At 42.7% G+C, this 27,636-nt stretch overlaps 2 protein-coding genes across 4 annotated transcripts in view; both read right to left on the reverse strand.

Annotated features, from left to right (window-relative positions):
- Positions 1–19,159, reverse strand: part of LOC141110485 (sialic acid-binding Ig-like lectin 13) — a 44,017-nt gene extending 24,858 nt beyond the window's left edge. The window contains exons 1-5 of one of the 3 annotated variants that reach the window (XM_073601850.1): positions 18,476–19,159; positions 12,623–12,976; positions 6,769–7,068; positions 3,953–3,982; positions 248–496 (exon numbers count right to left, since the gene is read on the reverse strand). In XM_073601850.1, coding sequence (XP_073457951.1) covers positions 248–496; positions 3,953–3,982; positions 6,769–7,068; positions 12,623–12,976; positions 18,476–18,551 — 1,009 coding nt within the window. In that variant the 5' untranslated portion in view covers positions 18,552–19,159. The remainder of the gene's footprint in view (positions 1–247; positions 497–3,952; positions 3,983–6,768; positions 7,069–12,622; positions 12,977–18,475) is intronic. The other 2 variants (XM_073601849.1, XM_073601848.1) reach the window with 2 other exon arrangements.
- An 8,281-nt stretch (positions 19,160–27,440) lies between these two features.
- Positions 27,441–27,636, reverse strand: part of LOC141110486 (sialic acid-binding Ig-like lectin 13) — an 83,789-nt gene continuing 83,593 nt past the window's right edge. The window contains exon 11 of the mRNA XM_073601852.1: positions 27,441–27,607. Coding sequence (XP_073457953.1) covers positions 27,584–27,607 — 24 coding nt within the window. The 3' untranslated portion in view covers positions 27,441–27,583. The remainder of the gene's footprint in view (positions 27,608–27,636) is intronic.

The following is a 27,636-nucleotide window of genomic DNA, read 5'->3' on the forward strand; positions in this document are numbered from 1 at the left end:
AACACAACAGTGGAGTGGAGGTTTCCTGTCTGGAGTTGAGCTCCAGTCTGCAGCCCGACCCCTCTCGTTTTTAGGGCAGTAAGCAAGGTATCTGAAAGGCACCATTAGGTTTCCAGGTTTACCATAATTCTAGTACACCTAAAGTAAACACTTTACATTTAAGTAATTGCTGACATCTTTTGCAGTGTAACTTGGCTACGGAACCATATCTTTCATAGGAAGCAAATAATATTATAAATATACTTACAGTCTACCGAGATATAAATGGTTTTGTCTGCAGTCCCATATTGATTACGTGCTTTGCAACTGTATCTTCCTGTATGATTAAGACTGATATTCTTTAATATGTAGATTAATGATTGGTTAATCACTGGTAGCTGTCTGTCTTCATGAAACCATGTAATTTCAGCAACGGGGTTACTGTCCACATTACATTCCAAGCTCTTAGTTTGTCCTTCTATCACAATAATGGATAAGGTCTTATCTGTGGAAGAACCTTACCGACCAAAGTAAAAGTTATTGGTATATAAAAATATTGCACTTGACCTTAACATTTGTATTACATATGAATTTGATAATGCAATATCAAGAGATACATTTTTCCATTGTACTCGCCCCCTACTTGATTAAGTAGGATACGTTTTATATGTAGCAATGTAGAAACCCTTATATGAAAGGGTATAATGTAATTTGCATTCATGCTTCACCATGCACATCAAAGTGATTCACCCTTACATGCAGACCCCCTTTTGCCATAAGCCATGCAGTGGATTTGAAGTTTGTTGTGTGTATTGTGTGATTTTGTAGTGTGGATTTCAGTTTTTGTTTGTTTAATATTCCAAGGTCCGAAAAAAAAATATAATTCAACAACCAATGGAGCAAAAAAAAAAAAAAAATGGCTGCATTGACCTAATCTAAATATTTTTAAGCTTCTAAGAAGTCCCTATATCTAGCACCCACAGTTCTGCTGCTAGATTTCTACACTTACTTTTCCTCAGACTGAAGTAGCCATGCCCCTGACGACATTCCTCATTGGACAAGGTGAGTAGGGTGGGGCCTGGGATCTGATGTCACGACGCTATACGCGCTGACCGCGGCCATCTTTTGGGTTGGAAACATCTCTTTATTTTATACCTCATGACATGCTCATTTTTATAGTTTTAAATTTCAGTACTCTGGAATTTTTTTTGGAATAAATTATACACTGATTTGATATACTGCACCATGAGGAGTCATCTTCTCTTATTTCTATACATGAAGCTGTGGATCTACCATCTGTGGGGGCTACATAAGATCCAGTTGCTTGATGTCTTAGTGGAGACGTGACCAGCCTGTGGATATACACTATGCCTGTTTGACCACCCATAATCTAGTGGTCCACTATTTGGGGTAAGAGGCCCGATGTGTTGATGTTCGTGGAGGATTTTATTATTCACTCTAGTCTGTTTGATTTACACTTTGCGTGACTCCAGAAAATAACTTTTGTACCAACATTTGGGGACTTTTACAAATGTACATTTTCAGCACTGCATATACCCACTTTTCCACATTTCTACACTTATCGAGTGTTTTAAAGTGTTTTAAAGTGTGCCTATAATGAAAACCTCCTCCAATGGGGAAAGGGGGCAGCAAATGGAGGACATCTGAAGCCCAGAGCTGGACTTTAACAACAGTGTCAATTTCCAACTGGACAGATTTCTTTTAAGAAAGTGGAAAAGTAGAGGATTTCCATGGTCTCTTTGGCTTCTAGTGTGATTTAACAAAAATGGTAGCACCACACCACTGCTAAGAGGTCCAGTTACAACTTTAGTCAGGAGAACAATTCAAAAAAGTATCCAATGTGTCTTGGGGGTCCAAGCACACCTTCCTTCATCAAGATTGGATTAAAACCAATGTAAATAGACTAGAAGTGATCTAGTGTGTGGTGGCCAATGTCTCTGGGGTTCAGTCCTGAAGGGCTGGCCAGTGGTCCCTGGTACAGCTTGGGTGCCCACTGGAAAAGAAAAGAGGGGGGCCTGAGAGCTCTTATAGTGTAGTTAGTTGGCTCAAAAAGGACAATCTGCTTAAATGTGGTTCAGCAATCAGAAAAAATGTCATGTTTTGCAATTGCCACTTCCTCAGCTCAGGGTGATAACATTACTATGCTATATATCCTATGAAACTTGTACCCACAGATACCAGTGTTATCACCCTGAACTGAGGAAGTGGCAATTTAAAACCACAAAACATTTTTTTTTGGTGAAATAAAGAAATAGAATATCCATTAAACCAGGGGCGTTGCTAGGTCTGCAAAAGATCTGGGGCTAGAGCCCATAGCAGCAGTCACCAACCTTTTTGCATGCCCGCAGGGGGGGACCGGTGGTAAGCAATTTTTCACAGGCGATGGCTGGTGTTGGCGCTTCAATGGCACCATGGTTGATATGGTGTCAGGGTAATTGAAGTGCATTATTTCTATTTCTAATATATAATGAAGTGGTTCAACTCACCATACTGCAGAATCAGTGAGAGCCCTGGGCGTGTCACTTGCCACATCTCCTGTCACCAGATGCAGCGTGTCACTTGCCACCGTCGCTGTCACCAGATGCAGCGTGTTACTTGCCACTGTCACCTGCCACTAGATGTGGATTGTCACTTGCCATGTCGCCTGCCACCAGATGTGGATTGTCACTTGCCACTTTCACCTGGCAACAGATGTGGATTGTCACTTGCCACGTCACCTGCCACCATTTGCAGATTGCCACATCACCTGCCACCATTTGCAGATTGCCATGTCACCTGCCACCATTTGCAGATTGTCACTTGCTCCGTCACCGGCCACCAGATGTGGGTTGTCACTTGCCAAATGATGTGGATTGTCACTTGCCATGCCAGCCAGTGCCACCAAATGTGCATTGGTGGCAGGCTGACAGCACTGGTTCATTTAGTGAGAGCAGAAGAGCGGTGATGCCGGACGGGCAGTGAGAGATGATGTCATCTCGCTGCTCCCCGCCACACCTCCAACATTGAAGCAAGGGGGTCTGGCTGCAAAGTGCAGCTCCACGATGACAAGAAGGACGTGACTTCCACTCCACTGTGTTGTGAGGGCGGAAGACCGCTGATGTGTGGCGGGCAGTGAGAGATGATGTCATCTCTCTGCTGCTCGCCGCACCTCACTCCCAAATTGAAGAGGCTCGGCTGTGAAGAGCGCAGATGTGGAGTGGGTGGAGAAAGATGTCATCTGTGCTCGTCCACCCGCTCGCTTCTCTCCTCTCCTCCACCTCTCTCATGCAGCCAGCCCGCCCGCTGCAGCAGCCGCAACCCGCTGGTTAGGCAGGGACTCTGCAGCAAGAGACTCGGGGGTATGGGCCCCAGATTCGGGGCTATAGCCCCAATAGCCACCCCCTAGCAACACCCCTGCATTAAACCATATTACTCCAATATCCTTACACATACAGTATTACAATGAGTGCCTCTGCCAATCGGTCCACTAAGAGGCTTTTGTGCAGTCTTTTCTTGAACTCACAGACTAGAATTGAGAAGCCTTGCCAAACCAGCTGCTGACAAGGCCTATGCTTGGAATCACACTGGAAGAAATAACATTAAAGGTCCAGTTCACTTCTAGTCTATTCACAATGCGTTCAATCAAGTCTCGAATAAGAGGATATGCTTGGACCCCTGAAATACGGCTACTTTTTGGATTGTCTCCCTGAATTTATCGGAATAAAGTTGTATCTGGACCTCTTAGCAGTGCTGTGCTTCAATTTTCATTTTTGTTATAGGCAGCTCTGGTGGCAGCTTACACCACAGGAAAACAATACAATTTGACTGAAAATTGCCATTGTGGCCCACTACTTTTTCCAATGAGATCTGTCAGCTTGGACTGTCGAGTGGGATCAGATGACTAAAGTCTGCTGGATCAGGTTATGCATACTTATGCCATAAATTAAACAAAACATGTTAACTGAGAACGTACCATCTATAGTAATATCCACCGAAGGAGGATCTGAAAAACAAAACAGTTAAAGCTCACCCTCAGGCTGATATAAAATATACTAATTAATACAGCTATGTATTACTTTTTTTAAAATTAATATTAAACTGAAAAAATGTCTCTGAATGACGTGGACTTTTTCTAATGGATATCCAGTGGTGGGGTCCTCTCAGGATCCAGATGAAGATGGTGTCATCATGGGAAGGGTCAGGGACATAAGGGGACAGGAGACCTCAGGGGGGCTTTGCAGCACTAGATCAGTGGTCCCCTCACCCAGAACTGTCAGCGAGGGACCCAGGACAGAGGACGAGCATATCTGGTTTCATAAGTAGCAAGGGTTAGAGAAAGGCGAGAAGAGGAGTGGCAAAAAGAAATCGTTTTTGCCTGGCATGAGGCTTTGGAGTATATACATTTTCAAACTGATATTGTATTTATTGCTGTAACTATTTACAAAACATTTTTATTTTACATATAAATAATCAATGCAGGGTGCTATAGGGAGGCTCCCTAGCCTTGGTGCTTTTGTAGGGGTTCTCTCCCATCCTTGTGAGCGATCCTGTGCCTGCTTATTGGGGGATATCTATCTGCATTGGTGGTGTTGATTGCTGTTATTGCATTACCGCTGTGATCCTACTTTCAAGAATACTCCTGATAAAGCAGTGATACATTATGAAATGTATTGATTGAAGTCACCTCCACTTAGCCACAGAACCAGAATTGGGACTGTTTGCATAATGTTAACATAGTGATAGCAGGATATTTACACAACATTTTTTAGCTGGACAATGTTATAAAAATGAAATATTGTTGCAATATCCAACATATTTACAATCATACCCCACAATGATTTCTTTTTTCTGGGTATTAATAAATGATCAATAATTTTTATCTATGTATAATTAAAATTAGTCTTTTAACAAGAAAATCTTAATTCCCCGTACACACGGTCGGATTTTCCGACGGAAAATGTGTGATAGGACCTTGTTGTCGGAAATTCCGACCATGTGTAGGCTCCATCACACATTTTCCTTCGGATTTTCCGACACACAAAGTTTGAGAGCAGGATATAAAATTTTCCGACAACAAAATCCGTTGTCGGAAATTCCGATCGTGTGTACACAAATCCGACGGACAAAGTGCCACGCATGCTCATAATAAATAAAGAGATGAAAGCTATTGGCTACTGACCCGTTTATAGTCCCGACGTACGTGTTTTACGTCACTGCGTTCAGAATGATCGGATTTTCCGACAACTTTGTGTGACCGTGTGTATGCAAGACAAGTTTGAGCCAACATCCGTCGGAAAAAATCCTAGGATTTTGTTGTCGGAATGTCCGAACAAAGTCCGACCGTGTGTACGGGGCATAAAAGGTTGATGTCGTTTATTAAAATCTGTATTCTTTTTCTTCCATAAAATCCTCTGACTTATTTAGTTACATATGTATAGCAGGATATCTGCGCTAAACCCAAAGGACAAATAAATTAGTGCAAAAATATATATAAAAGTATATATTAAAATATGTATAAAATATATATGAAAAAAAAACGGTGCTGCATCTAAAAAAAAACTGAATATTTAGTCCATAAATGTGTACAACAAATACAAATGCGCAACCAAAAAAGGGCATAAATAAATGCCAACATGTGCTGTAATTAATTAATGTGCTGAGACATGCTGAGATGAAATAAGAAACTGTGTAGTCCACAAAAAGTGCTTGACCCGATGTGAACAATCAGGACGAACTTCTCAGAAAAACAAACGATTTTTCTGTTCCTCAAACAAAGTAAGAAAAACAGTGCCGCTTACCTACCAGATGTGATGGATCTCAAATTATAGAGATCGGATAGGCACACACAACAGGGATCACTTGGCCAAAAAAGATGTATCCACTGACTCTTCCAATAGCGGGATCCCTTCTCCTGTAGCAGCTTTCCTCTGCTGCAATACTCCTCACAGAGCCTTTAGCAAGATAAACTCCTCCAAGGGATGTATTATGAAAATGAAAAGAAGAGTCTTCATGGTGCAGTACTCGAATTAAAAGGTCACTTTTTTTGGACTACACAGTTTTTTTTTTTATAATCAAATTTTAATTTTTATTATAAACTTCAACATTTCCATTTAATATTATACATTCTTGTATTCCATATTCCACATTAAGAACACCAAAAAAAACACCTTGCAAGAAACACAGTTTCTTGCAAGACTACACAGTTTAAATATTGTTTCTTATTTCATCTCAGCATGTCTCAGCACATTAATTAATTACAGCACATGTTGGCATTTATATATGCCCTTTTTTGGTTGCGCATTTTTATTTATTATTTAGTTACATGCTAAAAAATAAAGCTCGAATTATAGAAAGACAGGTGTGCTCCTATAAACAAGCTTCAGAACCAGGTAAAGTATAAATTCCAAACTTGATTTTCTTTCTCATTTTGGATAGAATAGGGAACCGTTAAAACCTTAAAACCTGTTCAACAATCTCTCTAATGTCCTGTTAGACAGTCATCACCAGAAAAAAAGTAGACACAGTGGAAGACGTCCCCTCTATTGCTGACCTGGCAACAATAAAAAAATGTAGAATTTCCCTTTACTGTCAGTCCTTTATGACAGTGGTCACCAGGACAAAGGGGGAGGGGCAATTCTCTCCAATGGAGACACAGACAGCAATTAAAACTGACAGAGGTTTTAATTTCTAACTACTCCATCAAAAAAAGAGCTTTGGCTTTAGATACACTTTATATTGTACACATCTAACATACATTGTATTTAATTCCAGAATGACAAGAACACTTACACTCAACATTTAAAGTAACGTGGTTTAAAGCAGTCACCCTCTCTGTTAGCCATAACATGCATGACAATGGAGAGTTGTTTTGTTCCTTGCCCACAATGAAGATGATAATGGAGCGGTGGGTATTTAGGCCATTTATATGACTTGTATGGGTAGTAGTAACGCTTGCATCCTGATAATTTCCTTCCCATTTCATCTGTGGGCTTGTTCTCTTACAGTTATCAGTAAATGTGCATTCCATTTCCAACTTCTCCCCAACAAGCCAGCTCTTTATGGGTGAGATCTTGGGCTTAGTTGTTAGCTCTGCAAAGATACCAAACAGAAAAAAGACTCCATATGTTGAAAATTAGAACCCTGATGTAAAAGACTCTGTATGATGACAAATAAAAACATAGACATAGAATGGAGGTAGATGGTGCCCACTCAAACACCTCCAGTGTTGTCCTGAATAAATAACTGAACATGGACCCTCCAAACCCTATCCTCTCAATGCCCACTCCATAAACACAATAATGAAAATTAAAGAGGTGGTAGTCATCAGTGAGAGCAATTAGCCAAAACTGAGTAAATAAAAACTTGATTTAGCTCAACCACCCTCAGAAAATAAATAACTTATATACTTCAACCCACTGGGCTCTATAGAATCATCATTTTATTAGTGTATCAAACGTGAATACTAAAAGTGGTACCATAACACACTACTTCACACTTACCTAAAACCATTCATCCACCTCACTCACATGAATGTGAATACAAGAATGTGAATACAATCTGTACCCATAATGCATAGATATATAGAAGATAGAAGATAGAAGAAGATAGAAGATAGAAGAAAGAAGAAGCATTTAAATAAAGGCATTGTCAAAAACTGTCTCTTGTCATTTTTAACACTTTTCACAGTTTTTTTGTGAAATGGTAGGGGTACTTTTGTACCCACTTACCATTTCACACAGGGGGGAGGGCCAGGATCTGGGGGTCCCCTTGTTAAAGGGGGCTTCCAGATTCCGATAAGGCCCCTGCCCGCAGACCCCCACAACCAACGGGCAAGGGTTGTGGGGATGAGGCCCTTGTCCCCATCAACATGGGGACAAGGTGTTTTGGGGGGCTACCCCAAAGCACCCTCCCAATGTTGGGGTGTGTGGCCTGGTATGGTTCAGGGGGGGCGCTCTCTCATCCCCCCCTCTTTTCCTGCGGCCTGCCAGGTTGCGTGCTCGGATAAGGGTCTGGTATGGATTTTTGAGGGTACCCCACACCATTTTTTTAAAATTTTGGCGCGGGGTTCCCCTTAAAATCCATACCAGACCTGAAGGGTCTAGTATAGATTTTGAGGGGGACCCCACGGTATTTTTTTAAAAAATTTTGGCCGGGGTTCCCCTTAATATTCATACCAGACCTGAAGGGCCTGGTATGGAATTTAGGGGGACCCCGCCACGTCATTTTTTTTTTTAATTTCCCCTGTGGGGAATTCCCATGCTGTTTTTATCAATGCACTGTTATGTGTATTGTCGGACCGGCAATTCATTAATAGCCGCGAGTAGTTTTAAATGACTTTTTTTCCTTTGCAATGTCATTGACTATTCTAAACACGGGAAACATGCGCCCCTTTACAGGCATACTATAGAAACCCCCCCCCCAGGTACAAAATTTAAAGGAATATTACACTTTTATTGTTTCACTTTAAGCATTATTAAAATCACTGCTCCCGAAAAAACTTCGGTTTTTAAAACTTTTTTTTGCATTGATCCATGTCCCTTGGGGCAGGACCCAGGTCCCCAAACACTTTTTATGACAATACCATGCATATAAGCCTTTAAAATGAGCATTTTTTATTTGTCCCATAGACTTTTAAAGGATGTTCCGCGGCTTTCGAATTTGCCGCGAACACCCCAAATTGTTCGCTGTTCGGCGAACTAGCGAACAGCCGAACAGCCGATGTTCGAGTCGAACATGAGTTCGATTTGAACTCGAAGCTCAGCCCTACTCTCCAGTACTGCCTTAACCCTCTTGGGCATGGAGTTCACCAGAGCTTCAAAGGTTGCCACTGGAGTCCTCTTCAACTCCTCCATGATGACATCACGGAGCTGGTGGATGTTAGAGACCTTGCGCTCCTCCACCTTCCATTTGAGGATGACCCACAGATGCTCAATAGGGTTTAGGTCTGGAGACATGCTTGGCCAGTCCATCATCTTTACCCTCAGCTTCTTTAGCAAGGCAGTGGTCGTCTTGGGGGTGTGTTGTGGCAGGCTGTAATATGATCTGAATGTGTTCATCATATGCAACTTGGAATTTAACTTTAACTTTAACTCATACATATACTCTGGTCACATTTACATGGTATGCAAATTAATTGCACAGCGCATTCTGAGCTCTGATTGGGCAAAGATTTGCCCAATCAGAGTGCGGTAAATAGCTGGTTGTTAAGGAGCAGGCCGGGAAGCTGGCCACGGGCTTCCCCGCTTACAGCAATATAAAAAAAACAATTAAAAAGTAAAAACAAAAAAAAAAACGCATGGGGTCCCCCCAAAATCCATACCAGACCCTTATTCGATCATGCAGCCTGCCAGGAAAGGGGTGGGGGAGCGAGCTCCCCCCTTCCTCTCCTGAACCATATCAGGCTACATGCCGTTAACATAGGGATGGGGACAAGGGCTTCATCCCCACAACCCTGGGCTGTGGTTGTGGGGGTCTGTGGGCAGAAGGCTTATTGGAATATGAAAGCCCCCTTTAAGAAGGGGGCCCCCAAATCCTGGCCCCTCACCTATGGGCAAACGGTTCAGCCCGAGCAAGAGTTCAGGCCGAACATTGGCTGTTCGCACCGTTCGAGGAACACACAAATTTGCAGGCTGTTGGACGGGTGTTTTATTACTTTTTTTGACACTTTTTTGGTGAATGGGTAGGGGTACTATGTACCCAATACTTATCCACATGGGGGGGCTGGGATTTAGGGGCTCCCTTCTTAAAGGGGGCTTCCAGATTACGATAAGCCCTCTGCCCGCAGACCCCCACAACCACAGCTCAGGGTTGTGGGGATGAGGCCCTTGTCCCCAACAACATGGGGACAAGATGCTTTGGAGTGGAAGGGCAGAGCCCCCCTGCCCTAAAGCACCCACACCCCCATGTTGAGGGCATGTGGCCTGCTATGGTTCAGGAGGGGGGTGCTCGCTTGTCTCCCCCCCTTTTCCTGGCCTGGCAGGCTGAATGCTCAGATAAGGGTCTAGTATGGATTTTAGGGGGACCCCATGCCATTTAAAAAAAAAATTGATGTGGGGGCCTGGCATGGACTAGGAGATTGAGCCCACGCTGTTTTTTTAAACATTTTTCTATTGCCGGCAATAGTATTGCATTGCCCACAATTTCAATGTCATTAGGTGCATTTTTTTTCCTTAGAAATGTCATTTTTGCTGCAGCATGTTCTATACATGCTACAGATGCGCCACTTTACACGCAGACTAAGGGGACTCCAGGCACTATATTTAAAATAATTTTTCGTTTTTATTGTTGCACTTTAAGCTTAAATAAAATTACTGCTCCTGTAAAAACAATCTTTTAAAAAAATCTTTTTTGCATTGATACATGTCCCCTAGGGCAGCACCCAGACCCCCATATCTTTTTTTATGGCCAATTGCTTGAATATAAGCCTTTAATAGGGCTCGCCGTTTGGGTCAGAACTTTTTCTCTGTTCAGGAGTTCTGAAGCGAACCGATCTGGGCTACCTGGGACACCCCTCCTCATTGGCTGAGACAGCAGTGCGGCGCCATTGGCTCTCGCTGCTGTCAAAGTCAATCAGCCATGCAGGAGAGAAAGGGGGCAGAGCTGCGGCTCTGTGTCTGAATACGGCTGTGTCTCAGCTCGGGTGCCCCATAGCAATCTGCTTGCTGTGGGGGCACTCAAAAGGAGGGAGGGGCCAGGAGTGCCAATGAGAGACCTGAGAAGAGGAGGATCTTGGCTGCTCTGTGCAAAACCACTGCACAGAGCAGGTAAGTATGACATGTTTGTTTTTTATAACAACAAAAAAAATAGACTTTAATATCACTTTAAATGTGTGCCTACATACAGGACTTAATTATGGACCAGACGCCAAAATCAGCAGAACAAATAATGACGAGTACCATTTACCAAGCAATCTGCTGTTCTCCTGTATACGTATTTCCCACTTCCTGAGGAAACACCCCATACCCAAACTAAAATTGCCTACTAAGGTGTGGTGCTTCTACTCAACTACACCACATTCCGTTAAAGAAATATCACTATTCTACAATCTTCTTCACAAGAAACAAACCTTCAGTAAAACTACTGTCCTTAAGAAGTGGGAAAAAGATCTATCCACCACCTTTTCTGCTGAACAGTGGATACAAGCATTCAAGGTAATCCACAAGACGTCCCATTGTGTGAATCACTGGGAAATGACACTCAAAATTATCAATAGATGGCACTATACGCCATATAGACTTCCCAGCCACATCTCCTCTATGTTGGAGGCCATGTGGACAAATCGGCAATTTACTACACACCATATGGGAATGCCCGAGCTTAACTAGTCTATGGAATAAAACGTTCCAGATGATCTCGTCTATCACAGGGATCCTAACGCCCCTGAACTCTGCACTAGCAATACTTCATATTGGCATGGAGACATTTCCTCCAGAAGACAGATCAATCATCACCCATATATTTTGGCAACCCGCACCCTCATACTTCGTAACTGGAAAGACACCATGGCTATTAACCTATCTGAAGTGATCACACTAGTTAAAAGAAATCACACATTTGAGCGTCTATTGGCTATTAACTCCTTAAATTGCAAACAATTCGATAGTAATTGGAAAATCTGGACTGACAAGCACAAAAGTCCTCAATATCCTTCATGCTATACAGTGTCTATTGTGTCCTGACCTTGAGGTTACTGTTATACCTATAGTAAACTGTTGATGAACTAGAACATGACATTGCGCATTGTGTGCAACTGTTGTTTGTTAATCTTGTGAAAAACCCAATAAAAATCTATTGAAAAAAAAAAGTGTGCCTAATGCCGTGTACACACGAGCGGACTTTTCGACCGGACTGGTCCGACGGACAATTCGACCGCGTGTGGGCTTCATCGGACCTGCAGCAGACTTTTTCGGTCGAAAATCTGAAGGACTTTAGATTTGGAACATGTTTCAAATCTTTCCGACAGACTCGAGTCCGGTCAAAAAGTCCGCTCGTCTGTATGCTAGTCCGACGGACGAAAACTGATACTAGGGCAGCTATTGGCTACTGGTGGACTGGACTTTGGTGTGATCTTGTGTAGGGAAGTCCGTTTGTTCGGAAAGTCCATCAGAAGTCCGCTGAAAGTCCGTTGGATAGACCGTCAGACCAGTCCGGTCGAAAAATCCGCTCGTGTGTACGCGGCATAACAGTGCTTAGTACGTTTACTGTGTGTGCTGCTTTTACTAAGGAATGTGCTTGTTTTGTTCCCCTGCTTTGCAGGGAAACAAAAACCAGCACATCCCCACTGATAAGACGAAGCTCTGCATTGTTTACACTTCCTCCTCGTTGATCAGCGGGTGCTGGCGGTCATCCATTGGCCGGCACCCACTGATTGGCTTGTGCTGTGTCTAATCACAGCACAGTGGGTGCGCCGGCAGCACGCATTTAACCCCTACCTGGAAGTGCTCAATCATGTACTAGGTACGTGATCCAGCACAGGAGAGCCACTTTGCTGCAGTAAGCGAGGCAGTCGGCAAGTGAGAAGTCTTTGCCCTGTCTATATACTATAATAGCCACATGTATATTGTCGAAGACCAGGAACTGTTTTATTTTTGTATTTGATGGTTGTAGATTGTAAGCTCCTAGGACACATTGTTATTTTCCTTACCTGTTACTTCTACATAAGGCTGGATATCTAGGTAGTTGAATTTTATGTCATCTTCAACTCTGAAATAATAAGAACCTTTATCGTCAGGTAATGGATCTTCTATGTAGAGAGAGCAGTCCCCTCTCTGTATATTTCCCGTCAGAAGGAATCGGTAATTTTTGGCAAACTCTGTATTCCTTTTTGAAGCCACAGGTTTCCCATACTTCTTGTACCAAATTCCATTAGCATCTTTAGTTAAGGCAACGTCCTTAGGCACAGTAAAGCTGCACGGAATGTGCACACATAATCCCTGCTGAACTGTCACATGCGTAGACACTTTTATACTGTATCCGGGATTTAATTTACTTTCAATACCTGCAGATTAAAAAAAAAATAAAAATAAAAATAGGTAATGTATTTCTCTTTCATTTTTAGGCTTTCTTCACACCACTTGCATGGTCATGGATTTTGCTGCATTCTTCCATTTTCAGCAGTACCCGCTCTTATTATTGCGATGCTTGACAGCCTGTTAGAAAGAAAATCCTCCATTTTTTTTGCTCATTATCCACTTCAGCCCCAGAAGATTTGGCTGCTGAATGACCGGGCCATTTTTTACGATACGGCACTGCGTCGCTTTAACTGATAATTGCGCGGTCGTGCGACGTGGCTCCCAAACAAAATTGACGTCCTTTTTTTCCTACTTTTAGAGCTTTCTTTTGGTGGTATTTGCGGTTTTTATTTTTTGCACTATAAACAAAAAAAGAGCTACAATTTTGAAAAAAAACACAATATTTTGTACTTTTTGCTATAATAAATATCCCCATTTTTTTTTTTTAAAAAGCAAATTTTTTCTCAGTTTAGGCCGATATGTATTCTTTTACATATTTTTGGTAAAAAAAAAAAATCAAATCGCAATAAGCGTATATTGATTGGTTTGCGCAAAAGCTATAGCATCTACAAAATAGGGGATAGATTTATAGCATTTTTATTATTATTTTTTTTTAATAGTAATGGCGGCGATCTGCAATTTTTTATCGTGACTGCGACATTATAGCGGACACTTCGGACAATTTTGACACATTTTTGGGACCATTGGCATTTATACAGCGATCAGTGCTATACTGATTACTGTAACAATGTCACTGGCAGTGAAGGGGTTAACACTAGGGGGCGATCAAGGGGTTAATGTGTTCCCTGGGAGGTGATTCTAACTGAAGGGGGAGGGGACTGCCTATAGGAAGTGACGGATCGTGGTTCCTAGCTAATAGGGACACATGATCTGTCACTCCTCTCAGAACAGAACAGGGATTTGTGTGTTTACACACACACTTCCCTGTTCTGTCCCTTGTGCTCGCGATCGCTCATGGCCGGCGCTCATCATGACCGCCGGACACGAGCATCGGCACCCCCTCTGTGCAGGGGGTGCGTGTGCGCACCTGCTATCCCGATCCCGCGAGCTGACGTATAGCTACGCCGGTTCGTGGGATTATGCCGACCTGCCACAGTAAAATGACGGTGGCTGGTTGGCAAGCAGTTAATCCTCATTGGTGATTTTCCATCATTCCCTGTCCCGGTGAGATGGTCAGGGAAAACCTTCCAAACAAGGCCTCAACCACAATAAAAACCTGTACAGATACAAAAACAAATAGATGTCTATTTCTAAAAATAAAAAAAAATCATTGGATGAACGGAACTTTGCCACTTGACCTCCTGAAGATTTACCCCCCTTCATGACCAGGCCATTTTTTGCTATACAACACTGTGTTACTTTAACTGAAAATTGCACAGGCAATGCTGTAAACAAATGAAATATATGTCATTTTTACCCCACAAACAGAGTTTTTTTTTGGTCGTATTTATTCACCACTGGGTTTTTTTTATTTTTTTTGCGCTATAAACAATAAAAGACCGACACTTTTGCAAAAGAAACATTTTTTTCCTTTCTGCTATAAAACATATTCTATAAAAAAAACATAAAAATCTAATTTCTTCATAAATTTTGGCCAATATGTATCCTGCTACATATTTTTGGTAAAAAAAAAGTTATAGCATCTACAAAATAGGGGATATACTGTATACTGTTATTTTTTTTTTCTAGTAATGGCAGCGAGCAGTGACTTATAGCGGGACTGCGATATTGCGGCTGACAATCTGACACCAACTGACACTTTTGACACTTTGTGGGAACTAGTGACACTAATACAGTGATCAGAGCTACAAAAATATGCACTGTCACTGTACTAATGACACTGGCAGTGAAGGGGTTAACATCAGGGGCGAACAAAGGGTTACATGTGTGCCTACCCAGTGTTTATGTGTACAGTGAGGTGCTTTTACTAAGGGATGTTCTTTGCAGGGAAACAAAATCCACCACATCCCTGCTGACAGGATAGAGCTCTGTGTTGTTTACATATGCAGAGCTCCATCCCCCGTGTGTCTCCTTGCCGATCAGTGGGTGGCGGCGGACATCCATTGCCGGGCACCTGCTGATCAGCTTCTGCTGTGACTAATTGCAGCAGAAGCAGCGCCCCTGTGATGCCCTATGCAGAAGTGCAGATTCATGTATATATATATGATTCTCCACAGAACGGCCACCCCGTAGAATTAATCTGCTATAGGGCAGTCGTTAACTGGTTAATACAGTGGTTTCCTATGATCTGCAGCTCCATCTAGTGGCCAAAATGGAATATTGTTCCTGAAAAACGACAGCGGATCACTGTTACCAATAATCAGTAACCGGGTATCATGTGATCGCTATGATTTGTCATAGTGATCTCATGATAACAATGTAGACAGCCTTTCATGTATGGGGTTCCATTCACAGCTTGCCTTCTACTGTGATCTGTGATTGCCCTAAAGCAATCACATGGTACGTGGCTACCTGTATCATGTGATTAGCTTAGCCAATCAATCACAGATCACAATCAAAAGCAAGCTGTTCATGTATGGTTGACAACTGAAGCCAATAATTATACATTGATCTTCGCGGTATAAAAAATAACAATGTAAAAAAAAAAAAAAAAATCCCAGATCACCCCCCCAGAGTAGTACAGTGTCACTTCGGTGACACTGAGCTACTGTGATGATGGTGTAAATAAATGTAAAAAATAAAAATAAAAAAAAGTTTAAAAATAAAATAATAATAAATGTTTAAAAAATGTAAAAGAAAATATTTATTTATTTATGTATTTTTTTTACATACTGTCACCATTCTTTTTTTCTTTTTTTTTTAACAGTAAATAGGTTTGTAATTAAAAGTAATGAAGTTAACAGTGACACAGTATGTGGACAATATATACAATTAAAGGTCACAAAGATCAAAAGCACCATTCTCCCTGATCACCACCATACCAGTCACATGGTGACACTGTACTGCTCTGGTGACACTATGTAAAAAATAATTGTGAAAAAAAAAAAAAATTTAATGTCTCCATTTTCCAAAAAATTGTGACAAAAAAATGACAACTTCAAAAATCTTGCCATGCCTCTCACTAAATTCTTCAGTCTATTTTCCAAAAAGGGGTCATTTGGGTGATAATTGTACAGTCTTGGTGTTTTAGGGCCTTGAGAAATAAATCAGTACATCAGGATTGATCTGTTTTTAAATACACACTGAGCAAATTATAAACGCGACACTTTTGTGTTTGCCCCTATTTATCACGAGCTGAACGCAAAGCTCTACGACTTTTTCTATGTACACAAAAGGGCTGTTTCTCTCAAATATTGTTCACAAATCTGCCTTAATCTGTGTTAGTGAGCACTTCTCCTTTGCTGAGATAATCCATCCACCAGTCAGTATCTGGTGTGACCACCACTTGCCTCACGTAGTGCAGCACATCTCCTTTATATAGAGTTGATCAGGTTGTTGATTGTGGCCGGTGGAATGTTGGTCCATTCCTCTTCAATGGCTGTGCGAAGTTTCTGGATATTGGCAGGAACTGGAACACGCTGTCGTATACGCCGATCCAGAGCATTCCAAACATGCTCAATGGGTGACATGTCCGGGGAGTATGCTGGCCATGCAAGAACTGAGATGTTTTCAGCTGCCAGGAATTGTGTTCAGATCCTTGCAATATAGGGCCGTGCATTATCATTATCATACTGCAACATGAGGTGATAGTTGTGGATGAATGGCACAACAATGGGCCTCAGGATCTCCTCACGGTATCTCAAAATGTCATCAATAAAATGCACCTGTGTTCGTTGTCCATAGCATACGCCTGCCCATACCATAACCCCACTGCCACCATGGACCACTCGATCCACAACGTTGACATCAAAAAAACGCTCATCCACACAACGCCATACACGCTGTCTGCCATCTGCCCTGTACAGTGGAAAACCGGGATTCATCCATAAAGAGAAGACCTCTCCAAAGTGCCAGACGCCATCAAATGTGAGTATTTGCCCAATCAAGTCAGTTACGACGACGAACTGCAGTCAGGTTGACACCCCGATGAGGATGACAAGCAGATGAGCTTCTCTGAGACGGTTTCTGACAGTTTGTGCAGAAATTCTTTGGTTATGAAAACCGATTGTTGCAGCAGCTGTCCGGGTGGCTGGTCTCAGACGATCTTGGAGGTGAAGATGCTGGATGTGGAGGTCCTAGGCTGGCGTTGTTACATGTGGTCTGCAGCTGTGAGGCCGGTTGGATGTACTGCCAAATTCTCTGAAACGCCTTTGGAGGTGGCTTATGGTAGAGAAATGAACATTCAATTCAAGGGCAACAGCTCTGGTGGACATTCCTACAGTCAGCATTCCAATTGTACACTCCCTCAAAACTTGCAACATCTATGGCATTGTGCTGTGGGATAAAACTGCACATTTTAAGCTGGCCATACATTTTACAATTTTCTTATTCAATTTCCTTCAGATTTACCTTCAACTATGTAGTGCAAGGGCCTGCCTGATTGCATACAAATGAAAGGTGTTTAGGATTGACCTCATATTATATGAGTTTGGTAAATCTAAAGGAAAATTGTACAAGAAAATTGTATAATGTATGGCCAACCTTAGAGTGGCCTTTTATTGTGGCCAGCCTAAGGCACACCTGTGCAATGATCACGCTGTCTAATCAGCATCCTGATATGCCACACCTGTGAGGTGGATGGATTATCTCGGCAAAGAAGAAATGCTCATTAACACAGATTTAGGCAGATTTGCGAACAATATTTGAGAGAAATAGACCTTTTGTGTACATAGAAAAAGTCGAGTTCAGCTCATGATAAATAGGGGCAAACACAAAGTGTTGCATTTATAATTTTGTAAATCTCAGACATGAAATATGAACAAAGCATATCCCTCTATAGTGTGTACTTGTCTCAATCCAGAGCAGTGTCATTTATGTCTTTCCTTCCTTGCTCTGCTAACAGCATGAGTCACTTCTGACAAGTTTTCCTAAAACCAAGAGGTTAAAAGGTGACAGGAGAGGGAGTTCCAGCCAGGAGCGTTGCTAGGTCTACAAACGATTTGGGGCTATAGCCCCAAAAGCCACCTCCTAGCGATGCCACTGGTTCCAGCACACATTCTGTCATTGACAGCCTCAGCTTTGTTCCTGTGTGCTGTGTGAAGGGGGTGGGGGGGAGTGTCCCTTCCCTGCAATCAGCTCCCAGACCTCTCCCCATTGAGCTCTGCATTGTGTAACTTCCACTGCGTACTCCTGCTTTCTGAAAGCTGTATAAATGCTCGACTTTGAATGAATGTATAGAAGAGAAGACTGCAGATAAACAGGTACAACCTATGTAGGAGGATTTGTTTCATCTCTGTGTATCACCTGAGGCCAGTCATTTCACTGGGTATATGTGAGGGTTTACATCCACTTTAATGATTTTTTTTTACAATACAAAGCCAGACAACAACACACATTATACTCACCGCTCCACAGATGGGATATAATATAAATGAGGATATGGTAATAGCTCAGATGATAACTTCTTCTTTTTAATGTCATATTAGAAAGTGATGAACAGCCTACAGTCCCTAGAATACAATAAACTTGTCAGTGTCGAGTGATCAGTTCAGAGAGATATTAATGTGCAAACACAGTACCTAACACCATTACAAGTCATGTGCTCGCCCTTCCATTACGTCATGTAGACCATTACATGTGAGTGGCAGGAATTACCTCGCAGTCAAAGACAAGGGAAAAGGTTGGTTTGTTCCCTTTTTCACTGGGGTGAATAGCATGAAAACTGGATATTTTTTTTTTTATTTTAAATGTAGTGCAGACCCCTGATGGGCCCCATGAGTTTGTCTCAGGTTCTCTTCCCATGTGGGTGTAAAGGCAGCCAGGCACAAAGAGTCTCACAACTCAAGGACCAGGCAGGGAATGTTTTTTTAAGATGTAATGCTCAATAAACTTAGGATGCAAGGTGAGTCTTGGGGTACTCCATAATTAGTGCACTAAGTAGTAGGGGACACTCTTTGCTTTGTCTTCACTCTTCAGAACAATTATCCTCTTGACAGACCATAGGAGAACACTTGGGACTCTGAGCAACCCTGGGACTCTGAGCAAAGGAACGGTCCCAAATCAGCAACACTGGAGCAGATGCTCAAAGGGTTTAAGCGGCAACAGTCACTAGGATCTCACATTCCAGCCATACACTTACAATTTATATACAACAAGGAGCAATCAGCGCAAACACAATATTAGAGCACAATCGAATGCAAGCTGGACACTATAGAAAATCACACAAGCCTAAAAATTATTTGTAAAACAATGGTAAGTGCAGCGCAAACAAAGAAAGAAGTCAACAAGTGCAATCCAGATAAATGGGAACTCCAATAACCGGATAGATGGAATTAAAAGATCCCTCGTGAAGAAAGGTGGAAATAAATTCTTCTAATGATAGGTGACAATATCCTCCACCACATAAGCCAAAATGCGCTTACCAGAAATGGTGGACCTCCTAATTACAGAAGGTCAAAAGCGCGTTTATCCCAACAGGGATGGTGTTAACCTCCAGCAGGGCTTGGGCCATCCACAATCCAAACACCTGGAGCTCCTGTCCAGTAGTGAGGTCCAGAAGAGAAAACTTCAAAAGCCGGCAATGCTATGTGGTAAGAGGATTGTTCATAATGCTAGCATGAGAAGCGGCGACCTTGGCCAGAAAATAATTGTCCTCACAGATGATAATGTTTTCATAGGATCTTCCTTTTTTTAACCCAATCGTGTTGCTAATACAAAGATCGCGGCCAGAAAATAAGGTTTGCTGGTGGGGGTGTCTCATGACCAAGGTCGCTCCTTCTCATGCTAGGATTATCTCATTTCCTCGCTAAGCAACCACAAGAAAGGGGAGTCTCCCCAGCGAGGACTCAAACAGCAGTAAGTCTTTAAAGAAGTTCTAAATCTTCCAAAGTCTACAAAAATGTGTTTTGCTGCCTAAGTGTCTATGCAAAAAAAATGGCAACCACCCCAACCTATACAGTAACCTGCCTTTACAGAATGGAGCAAAGTATTCTCAGCTCACTTACCAGCCAGCCTGCACCAAACTGAATTGACCCTGTCTAACAGTTCACATTTAAAACCAAGGGATTTAGTTTGTACACATTTGCAAATACATGCGTAAGCTGCATTGGCCATATCACGGCACCAGGGTGTACTGCAGTCCTAACTCTATAATTTGAGAGTCTCCATAGTAAGAGCACATACACTCACCGCCCATTTTATTAGGCACACATTGCTAGTATCATGTTGGACCCCCTTTTGCCTTCAGAACTGCTTTAATTCTTCCTGGCATAGATTCAACAAGGTGTTGAAAACATTCCTCAGAGATTTTGGTCCATAGAGACATGATAGTATCACGCAGTTGTTGCAGATTTGTCATCCATGATGCGAATCTCCCGTTCTACCACATACCAAAGGTGCTCTATTGGATTGAGATCTGGTGATTGTGAAGGCCATTGGAGTACAGTGACCTCAGAAGATGGGGACACTGATGGTATAAAGGGATGGACATGGTCAGCAACAATACTCAGGTAGGCCGTTGTGTTTAAATGATGCTCAATTAGTACTAAGGGGCCCAAAGTGTGCCAAGAAAATATCCCCCCCACACCATTACACCACCACCACCAGCCTGAACAGGTAATACAAGGCAGGATGGATCCATGCTTTCATGTTGTTTACTCCAAATTCTGACCCTACCATCTGAATGTCGCAGCTGAAATCGAGACTCATCAGACCAGGCAACATTTTTCCAATCTTCTATTGTTCAATTTTGGTGAGCCTGTGTGAATTGTTGCCTCAATAGCTGACAGGAGTGGCACCCGGTGTGGTCTCCTGCTGCTGTAGCTTCAAGGTTGGATGTGTTGTACATTCAGAGATGGTATTCTGCATACCTTGGTTGTAACGAGTGGTTATTTGAGTTACTATTGCCTTTCTATCATCTGGAACCAGTCCGCCCATTCTCCTCTGACCTCTGTCAACAACAAGGCATTTTGGTCCACACAACTGCCACTCACTGGACATTTTCTCTTTTTTGGACCATTCCCTGTAAACCCGAGAGATGGCTGTGCATCTAAATCCCAGTAGATCAGCAGTTTTTGAAATACTCAGACCAGCCCGTCTGGCACCAGCAACCATGCCACGTTCAAAGTCACTTAAATCCTCTTTCTTCCCCATTCTGAAGCTCGGTTTGTACTTCAGCAAGTTGTCTTCTCCACGTCTAGATGCCTAAATGCATTTAGCTGCTGTCCTTTGATTGGCTGTTTAGCAATTTGTGTTACCAGGCAATTGAACAGGTTTACCTAATAAAGTGACTGCCGAGTGTATATTGAATAGTGGGCAAATGTATTGAAGTATTCCTATTTTTTGGAAAGTTCAATGGAACACAAATAGCACCTTATTTGTATATACAGTATATTAATTGTTTTCCTTTGGTATTTATTTGAGTATGCACTAAAAAGTAGATATATGCACTAAAGCACTATTATTTGTTTAAGTCATACACTAAGGCACAGACCACAGTAGATTATTACTTGTATTGTTAATTGTATTACCTATATATAAATTACAATGCAGACGATGGGAAGGTTGTATAAAGAAGGTAAAATAGTTACAATTAGGGGATACAGTAACTTGAATTTAGTGAAAAAGATACAATAAGGAAACAGACTGGAGGAAACTTTGATTATGTGCCAGTGAAGAAGGTGACGATGAGCAGAAGTGGTAGAAGAATATAGGAGAAGAGGGATTGTCCCTTATAATTGGTAGGAGAGGGAAAGACACCATAGAAAAGTTTGCATACTGCTCCTTTATAAAGCATCAAATTCTCTTGGTAACATTACCTGCTAATGTTAACCACTTGAGCCCCGGACCATTATGCTGCCTAAGGACCAGAGGTCTTTTTCCAATTTGGCACTGCGTCGCTTTAACTGCTAATTGCGCGGTTATGCAATGCTGTACCCAAACGAAATTTGCGTCCTTTTCTTCCCACAAATAGAGCTTTCTTTTGATGGTATTTGATCACTTCTGCAGTTTTTATTTTTTGCGCTATAAACGGAAAAAGACCGAAAATTTTGAAAAAAAATGATATTTTCTACTTTTTGTTATAAAAAAAATCCAATAAACTCAATTTTAGTCATACATTTAGGCCAAAATGTATTCGGCCACATGTCTTTGGTAAAAAAAATGTCAATAAGCGTATATTTATTGGTTTGCGCAAAAGTTATAGCGTCTACAAACTAGGGTACATTTTCTGGAATTTACACAGCTTTTAGTTTATGACTGCCTATGTCATTTCTTGAGGTGCTAAAATGGCAGGGCAGTACAAAACCCCCCCAAATGACCCCATTTTGGAAAGTAGACACCCCAAGGAAATTGCTGATAGGCATGTTGAACCCATTGAATATTTATTTTTTTTGTCCCAAGTGATTGAATAATGACAAAAAAAAAAAAAAAATATTTACAAAAAGTTGTCACTAAATGATATATTGCTCACACAGGCCATGGGCCTATGTGGAATTGCACCCCAAAATATATTCAGCTACTTCTCCTGAGTACGGGGATACCACATGTGTGGGACTTTTTGGGAGCCTAGCCGCGTATGGGACCCCGAAAACCAATCACCGCCTTCAGGATTTCTAAGGGTGTAACTTTTTGATTTCACTCTTCACTGCCTATCACAGTTTCGGAGGCCATGGAATGCCCAGGTGGCACAACCCCCCCCCAAATGACCCCATTTTGGAAAGTAGACACCCCAAGCTATTTGCTGAGAGGCATATTGAGTCCATGGAATATTTTATATTTTGACACAAGTTGCGGGAAAGTGACACTTTTTTTTTTTTTTTTTTTTTTTTTGCACAAAGTTGTCACTAAATGATATATTGCTCACACAGGCCATGGGCCTATGTGGAATTGCACCCCAAAATACATTTAGCTGCTTCTCCTGAGTATGGGGATACCACATGTGTGGGACTTTTTGGGAGCCTAGCCGCGTACGGGGCCCCGAAAACCAATCACCGCCTTCAGCGTTTTTAAGGGCGTGAATTTTTGATTTTACTCTTCACTGCCTAACACCGTTTCGGAGGCCATGGAATGCCCAGGTGGCACAAACCCCCCCCAAATGACCCCATTTTGGAAAGTAGACACCCCAAGCTATTTGCTGAGAGGCATGGTGAGTATTTTGCAGCTCTCATTTGTTTTTGAAAATGAAGAAAGACAAGAAAAAACTTTTTTTTTTTTTCTTTTTTCAAATTTCAAAACTTTGTGACAAAAAGTGAGGTCTGCAAAATACTCACTATACCTCTCAGCAAATAGCTTGGGGTGTCTACTTTCCAAAATGGGGTCATTTGGGGGGGTTTTGAACTGTCCTGGCATTTTATGCACAACATTTAGAAGCTTATGTCACACATCACTCACTCTTCTAACCACTTGAAGACAAAGCCCTTTCTGACACTTATTTTTTACATGAAAAAGTTTTTTTTTTTTTTGCAAGAAAATTACTTTGAACCCCCAAACATTATATATTTTTTTAAAGCAAATGCCCTACAGATTAAAATGGTGGGTGTTTCATTTTTTTTTTTCACACAGTATTTGCGCAGCGATTTTTCAAACGCATTTTTTGGGGAAAAAACACACTTTTTTAAATTTTAATGCACTAAAACACACTATATTGCCCAAATGTTTGATGAAATAAAAAAGATGATCTTAGGCCGAGTACATGGATACCAAACATGACATGCTTTACAATTGCGCACAAACGTGCAGTGGCAACAAAATAAATACATTTTTAAAAGCCTTTAAAAGCCTTTACAGGTTACCACTTGATCTACAGAGGAGGTCTACTGCAAAAATTACTGCCCTCGATCTGACCTTCGCGGCGATACCTCACATGCATGGTGCAATTGCTGTTTACGTTTGACGACAGACCGCCGCTTGCGTTCGCCTTAGCGCAAGAGCAGGGGGCGACAGGGGTGCTTTTTTTTTTTTTTTTTTTTTTCTTTATTATTTTTTTGCTTTTTTATCTTATTTTTAAACTGTTCCTTTCATTTTTTTTTTTTTTTAATCATTTTTATTGTTATCTCGGGGAATGTAAATATCCCCTATGATAGCAATAGGTAGTGACAGGTACTCTTTTTTGAAAAAATTGGGGTCTATTAGACCCTAGATCTCTCCTCTGCCCTCAAAGCATCTGACCACACCAAGATCGGTGTGATAAAATGCTTCCCCAATTTCCCAATGGCGCTATTTACATCCGGCGAAATCTAAGTCATAAAATGCTCGTAGCTTCCGGTTTCTTAGGCCATAGAGATGTTTGGAGCCACTCTTGTCTCTGATCAGCTCTATGGTCAGCTGGCTGAATCACCGGCTGCATTCTCAGGTTCCCTGTTGAGACAGGAGAGCCAGAGAAAAACACGGAAGACGGTGGGGGGGGGGGGGGCATTCCCTCCCACGGGTTGTAAAGGCAGTCTAGAGGCTAATTAGCCGCTAGGATTGCTTTTACATGAAAGCCGACCGCTGGCTGAAAAGAATGATACCAAGATGATACCTAAACCTGCAGGCATCATTCTGGTATAACCACTCAAAGTTGTGAATGGCGTACCTGAAGACAAAAAAATGGTTAACAATAAAGCACAGTAAACAATAAAGTATAAATAATTACATACCTGAAAAACAAACATGATAAAACATAATAACAATAACAATAACAATAACAATAAAACACTGCAGAATAGAATACAGTAAAAAAAGAGCAGAACAATAGAGAGAGAGAATAGAGAGAGAGAACAATAAAACGACAACTATTTTTTTTTATTTTATATATATTTTTTTTTTTTTTTACACTTTTTTTGTAACTAACTTTTATAACTGTAACCGGTTCCAGGTTCGGGTCTCTCAAAATGCGATGGCATCTTGGGAGACCCTGTGAAAGTGTGCCTAGTCTGTGCAATGCTGTACCCTACGCTAATACTCAACTAGTGTATGGTAGCGTTCAAAACATTCACCAATGCAAAGACCAGGATTGTCAGGACAGGAGGGACAATAATAGCGGGTGTCACGCCTATATCCGCGCTTGCTGCAGACACGACATCTTTTTGGGGGGGGTTCGTTGGGTAGGGGTACTCGGGAGCACATAAAAATGCCTCTCATGCAGCCGACTGCATTTCGTTGGGGGGATGTGAATGGGGGAAGTACGGGCGCTGCAGAAGTGGTGGGTTCCCAATTAGGATTGGCGAATGCAGCAGGAAGGGCACTATGGGCACGACGGGCCTGTGTTTGTCTTTTTGGTGGCAGCGGGACACTACTTGTGCTTGTCACCTCACCAGCTTGAACTGCACTTATGGGACTCGCCACGTCACCAAGTGTTACTGCAGTGCTGGTTTGACTACGACCGGGGTGTACTAGGCCGCTGGTGCTTGCCAGTTCAATAAAAAGCTTCCAAAAAAACTGTTAGCGATCGCAGGGATCAGGCCTGACTCTGCGAACGCTGCAGTTATGCGTTTAGTGTTTTGTAAGTGACAGTGATCGATCGATACTGCACTTGGGTGGGCTGGACTGGGCCGGGCGGAGGGGCAAAACGCAGGTGCTAGCAGGTATCTGGGTTGATCCCGCTAACACTGCGTTTTTGGGAACCCTAAACTGCTGGGGACGCTAGTATAGATCTGATCTGATCGGATCAGATATTGATCCGTTCAGATACTATACCACTAAAGGAGGCGTATGCTGCGTGCGTGGGTGTTAGTGGTACTGGCGCTAACCTGACGCTGCCTGGGGCCGGTGCTTGCTAGTTCACCAAAATGCTACCAAAAAAACTGTTAGCGATCGCAGGGATCAGGCCTGACTCTGCGAACGCTGCAGTTATGCGTTTAGTGCCTTGTAAGTGTCAGTGATCGATCGATACTGCACTTGGGTGGGCTGGGCTGGGCTGGGCCGGGCGGAGGGGCACAACGCAGGTGCTAGCAGGTATCTGGGCTGATCCCGCTAACACTGCGTTTTTGGGAACCCTAAACTGCTGGGGACGCTAGTATAGATCTGATCGGATCAGATATTGATCCGATCAGATACTATACCACTAAGGGAGGTGTACGGTGCGTGCGTGGGTGTTAGCGGTACTGGCGCTAACCTGACGCTGCCTGGTGCTTGCTTGCCAGTTCACCAAAATGCTACCAAAAAAACTGTTAGCGATCGCAGGGATCAGGCCTGACTCTGTGAACGCTGCAGTTATGCGTTTAGTGTTTTGTAAGTGACAGTGATCGATCGATACTGCACTTGGGTGGGCTGGGCGGAGGGGCAAAACGCAGGTGCTAGCGGGTATCTGGGCTGATCCCGCTAACACTGTGTTTTTGGGAACCCTAAACTGCTGGGGACGCTAGTATAGATCTGATCAGATCAGATATTGATCCGATCAGATACTATACCACTAAGGGAGGCGCATGCTGCGTGCGTGGGTGTTAGCGGTACTGGCGCTAATCTGACGCTGCCTGGGGCGACGCATATCACCGCCGGGCGATCAGGGGGCTAAACCTTTATTAGGTAATAAACGGCGGGTGCCCTGACACTATAAAAAATAAACGAACTAACCTGCGTCACCCGTAACGGTTATACGGTGATCAGTGGTGAAAGGGTTAACTAGGGGGCAATCAAGGGGTTAAAACATTTATTAGGTAGTATATGGGGGTCCCTGTCACTATAAAACGCTGACGGCGAACCTAAATATTTACCTCACTAACTAGCGTCACCAGCGACACTAATACAGCGATCAGAAAAATGATCGCTTAGCAACACTGGTGACAGGGGGTGATCAAGGGGTTAAAACTTTATTAGGGGGGGTTAGGGGGGTACCCTAGACCTAAAGGGGGGTAATACTCACTGTCCCAACACTGTAACTGTCACAAACTGACACTATGCAGTAATCAGAAAAAAAAAAAAAAAAAAAAAAAAAAAAAAACCTGCTGGTGTCAGTTTGTGACAGGGGGGGGGGTGATTGGGGGGGATCGGGGGGCGATCGGGGGGGGGATCGGGGTGTTTTGTATGCCTGGCATGTTCTACTGTGTGTGTGTGTGTTGTGCACTCACATTGATGTCTTCTCCCCTCGGCGCTGGAACGGAAAATACCGAGCCGAGGGGAGATGACATCATTTCCTTTGCTGCTGTTTAGCATACAGCAGCAAAGGAGTGTTCCCATTGGCCGGCGGCGATCGCGAGGGGGGGGCCACGAACGGATGGCCTCCCCCTCATCTCGGATCGCCGGGGAACAGAACGGGACCGCTTCGGGCACCGGGGGGGGGTCCGATCGGACCCCCCACCCGCGAGAGGCAAATCACGTACATGTACGTGATTTTGCCTGCCCGTGCCGCCTTGCCGACGTAAATCGGCGTTAGGCGGTCCTTAAGTGGTTAATCGTAGCCTTCTCCTTTACAATTCTTGCCATAGGTCTCCTCTGTATTCTCTTTTCTTCTTCTATTGTTCATTTCATTTCATTTCACTCTTTCTTGAGCTTTTGTCCTCTGTCTCTACTTCCTCCAAATGTTTGGTATATCTGAGTCATTTTGGGGAACTACTTACATTCTAAGAAATTCAGGAAAAAAAAGCAGAAG

This window comes from Aquarana catesbeiana, linkage group LG10 (genome assembly GCF_042186555.1).
Source record: "Aquarana catesbeiana isolate 2022-GZ linkage group LG10, ASM4218655v1, whole genome shotgun sequence".
Classification (NCBI taxonomy): domain Eukaryota; kingdom Metazoa; phylum Chordata; class Amphibia; order Anura; family Ranidae; genus Aquarana; species Aquarana catesbeiana.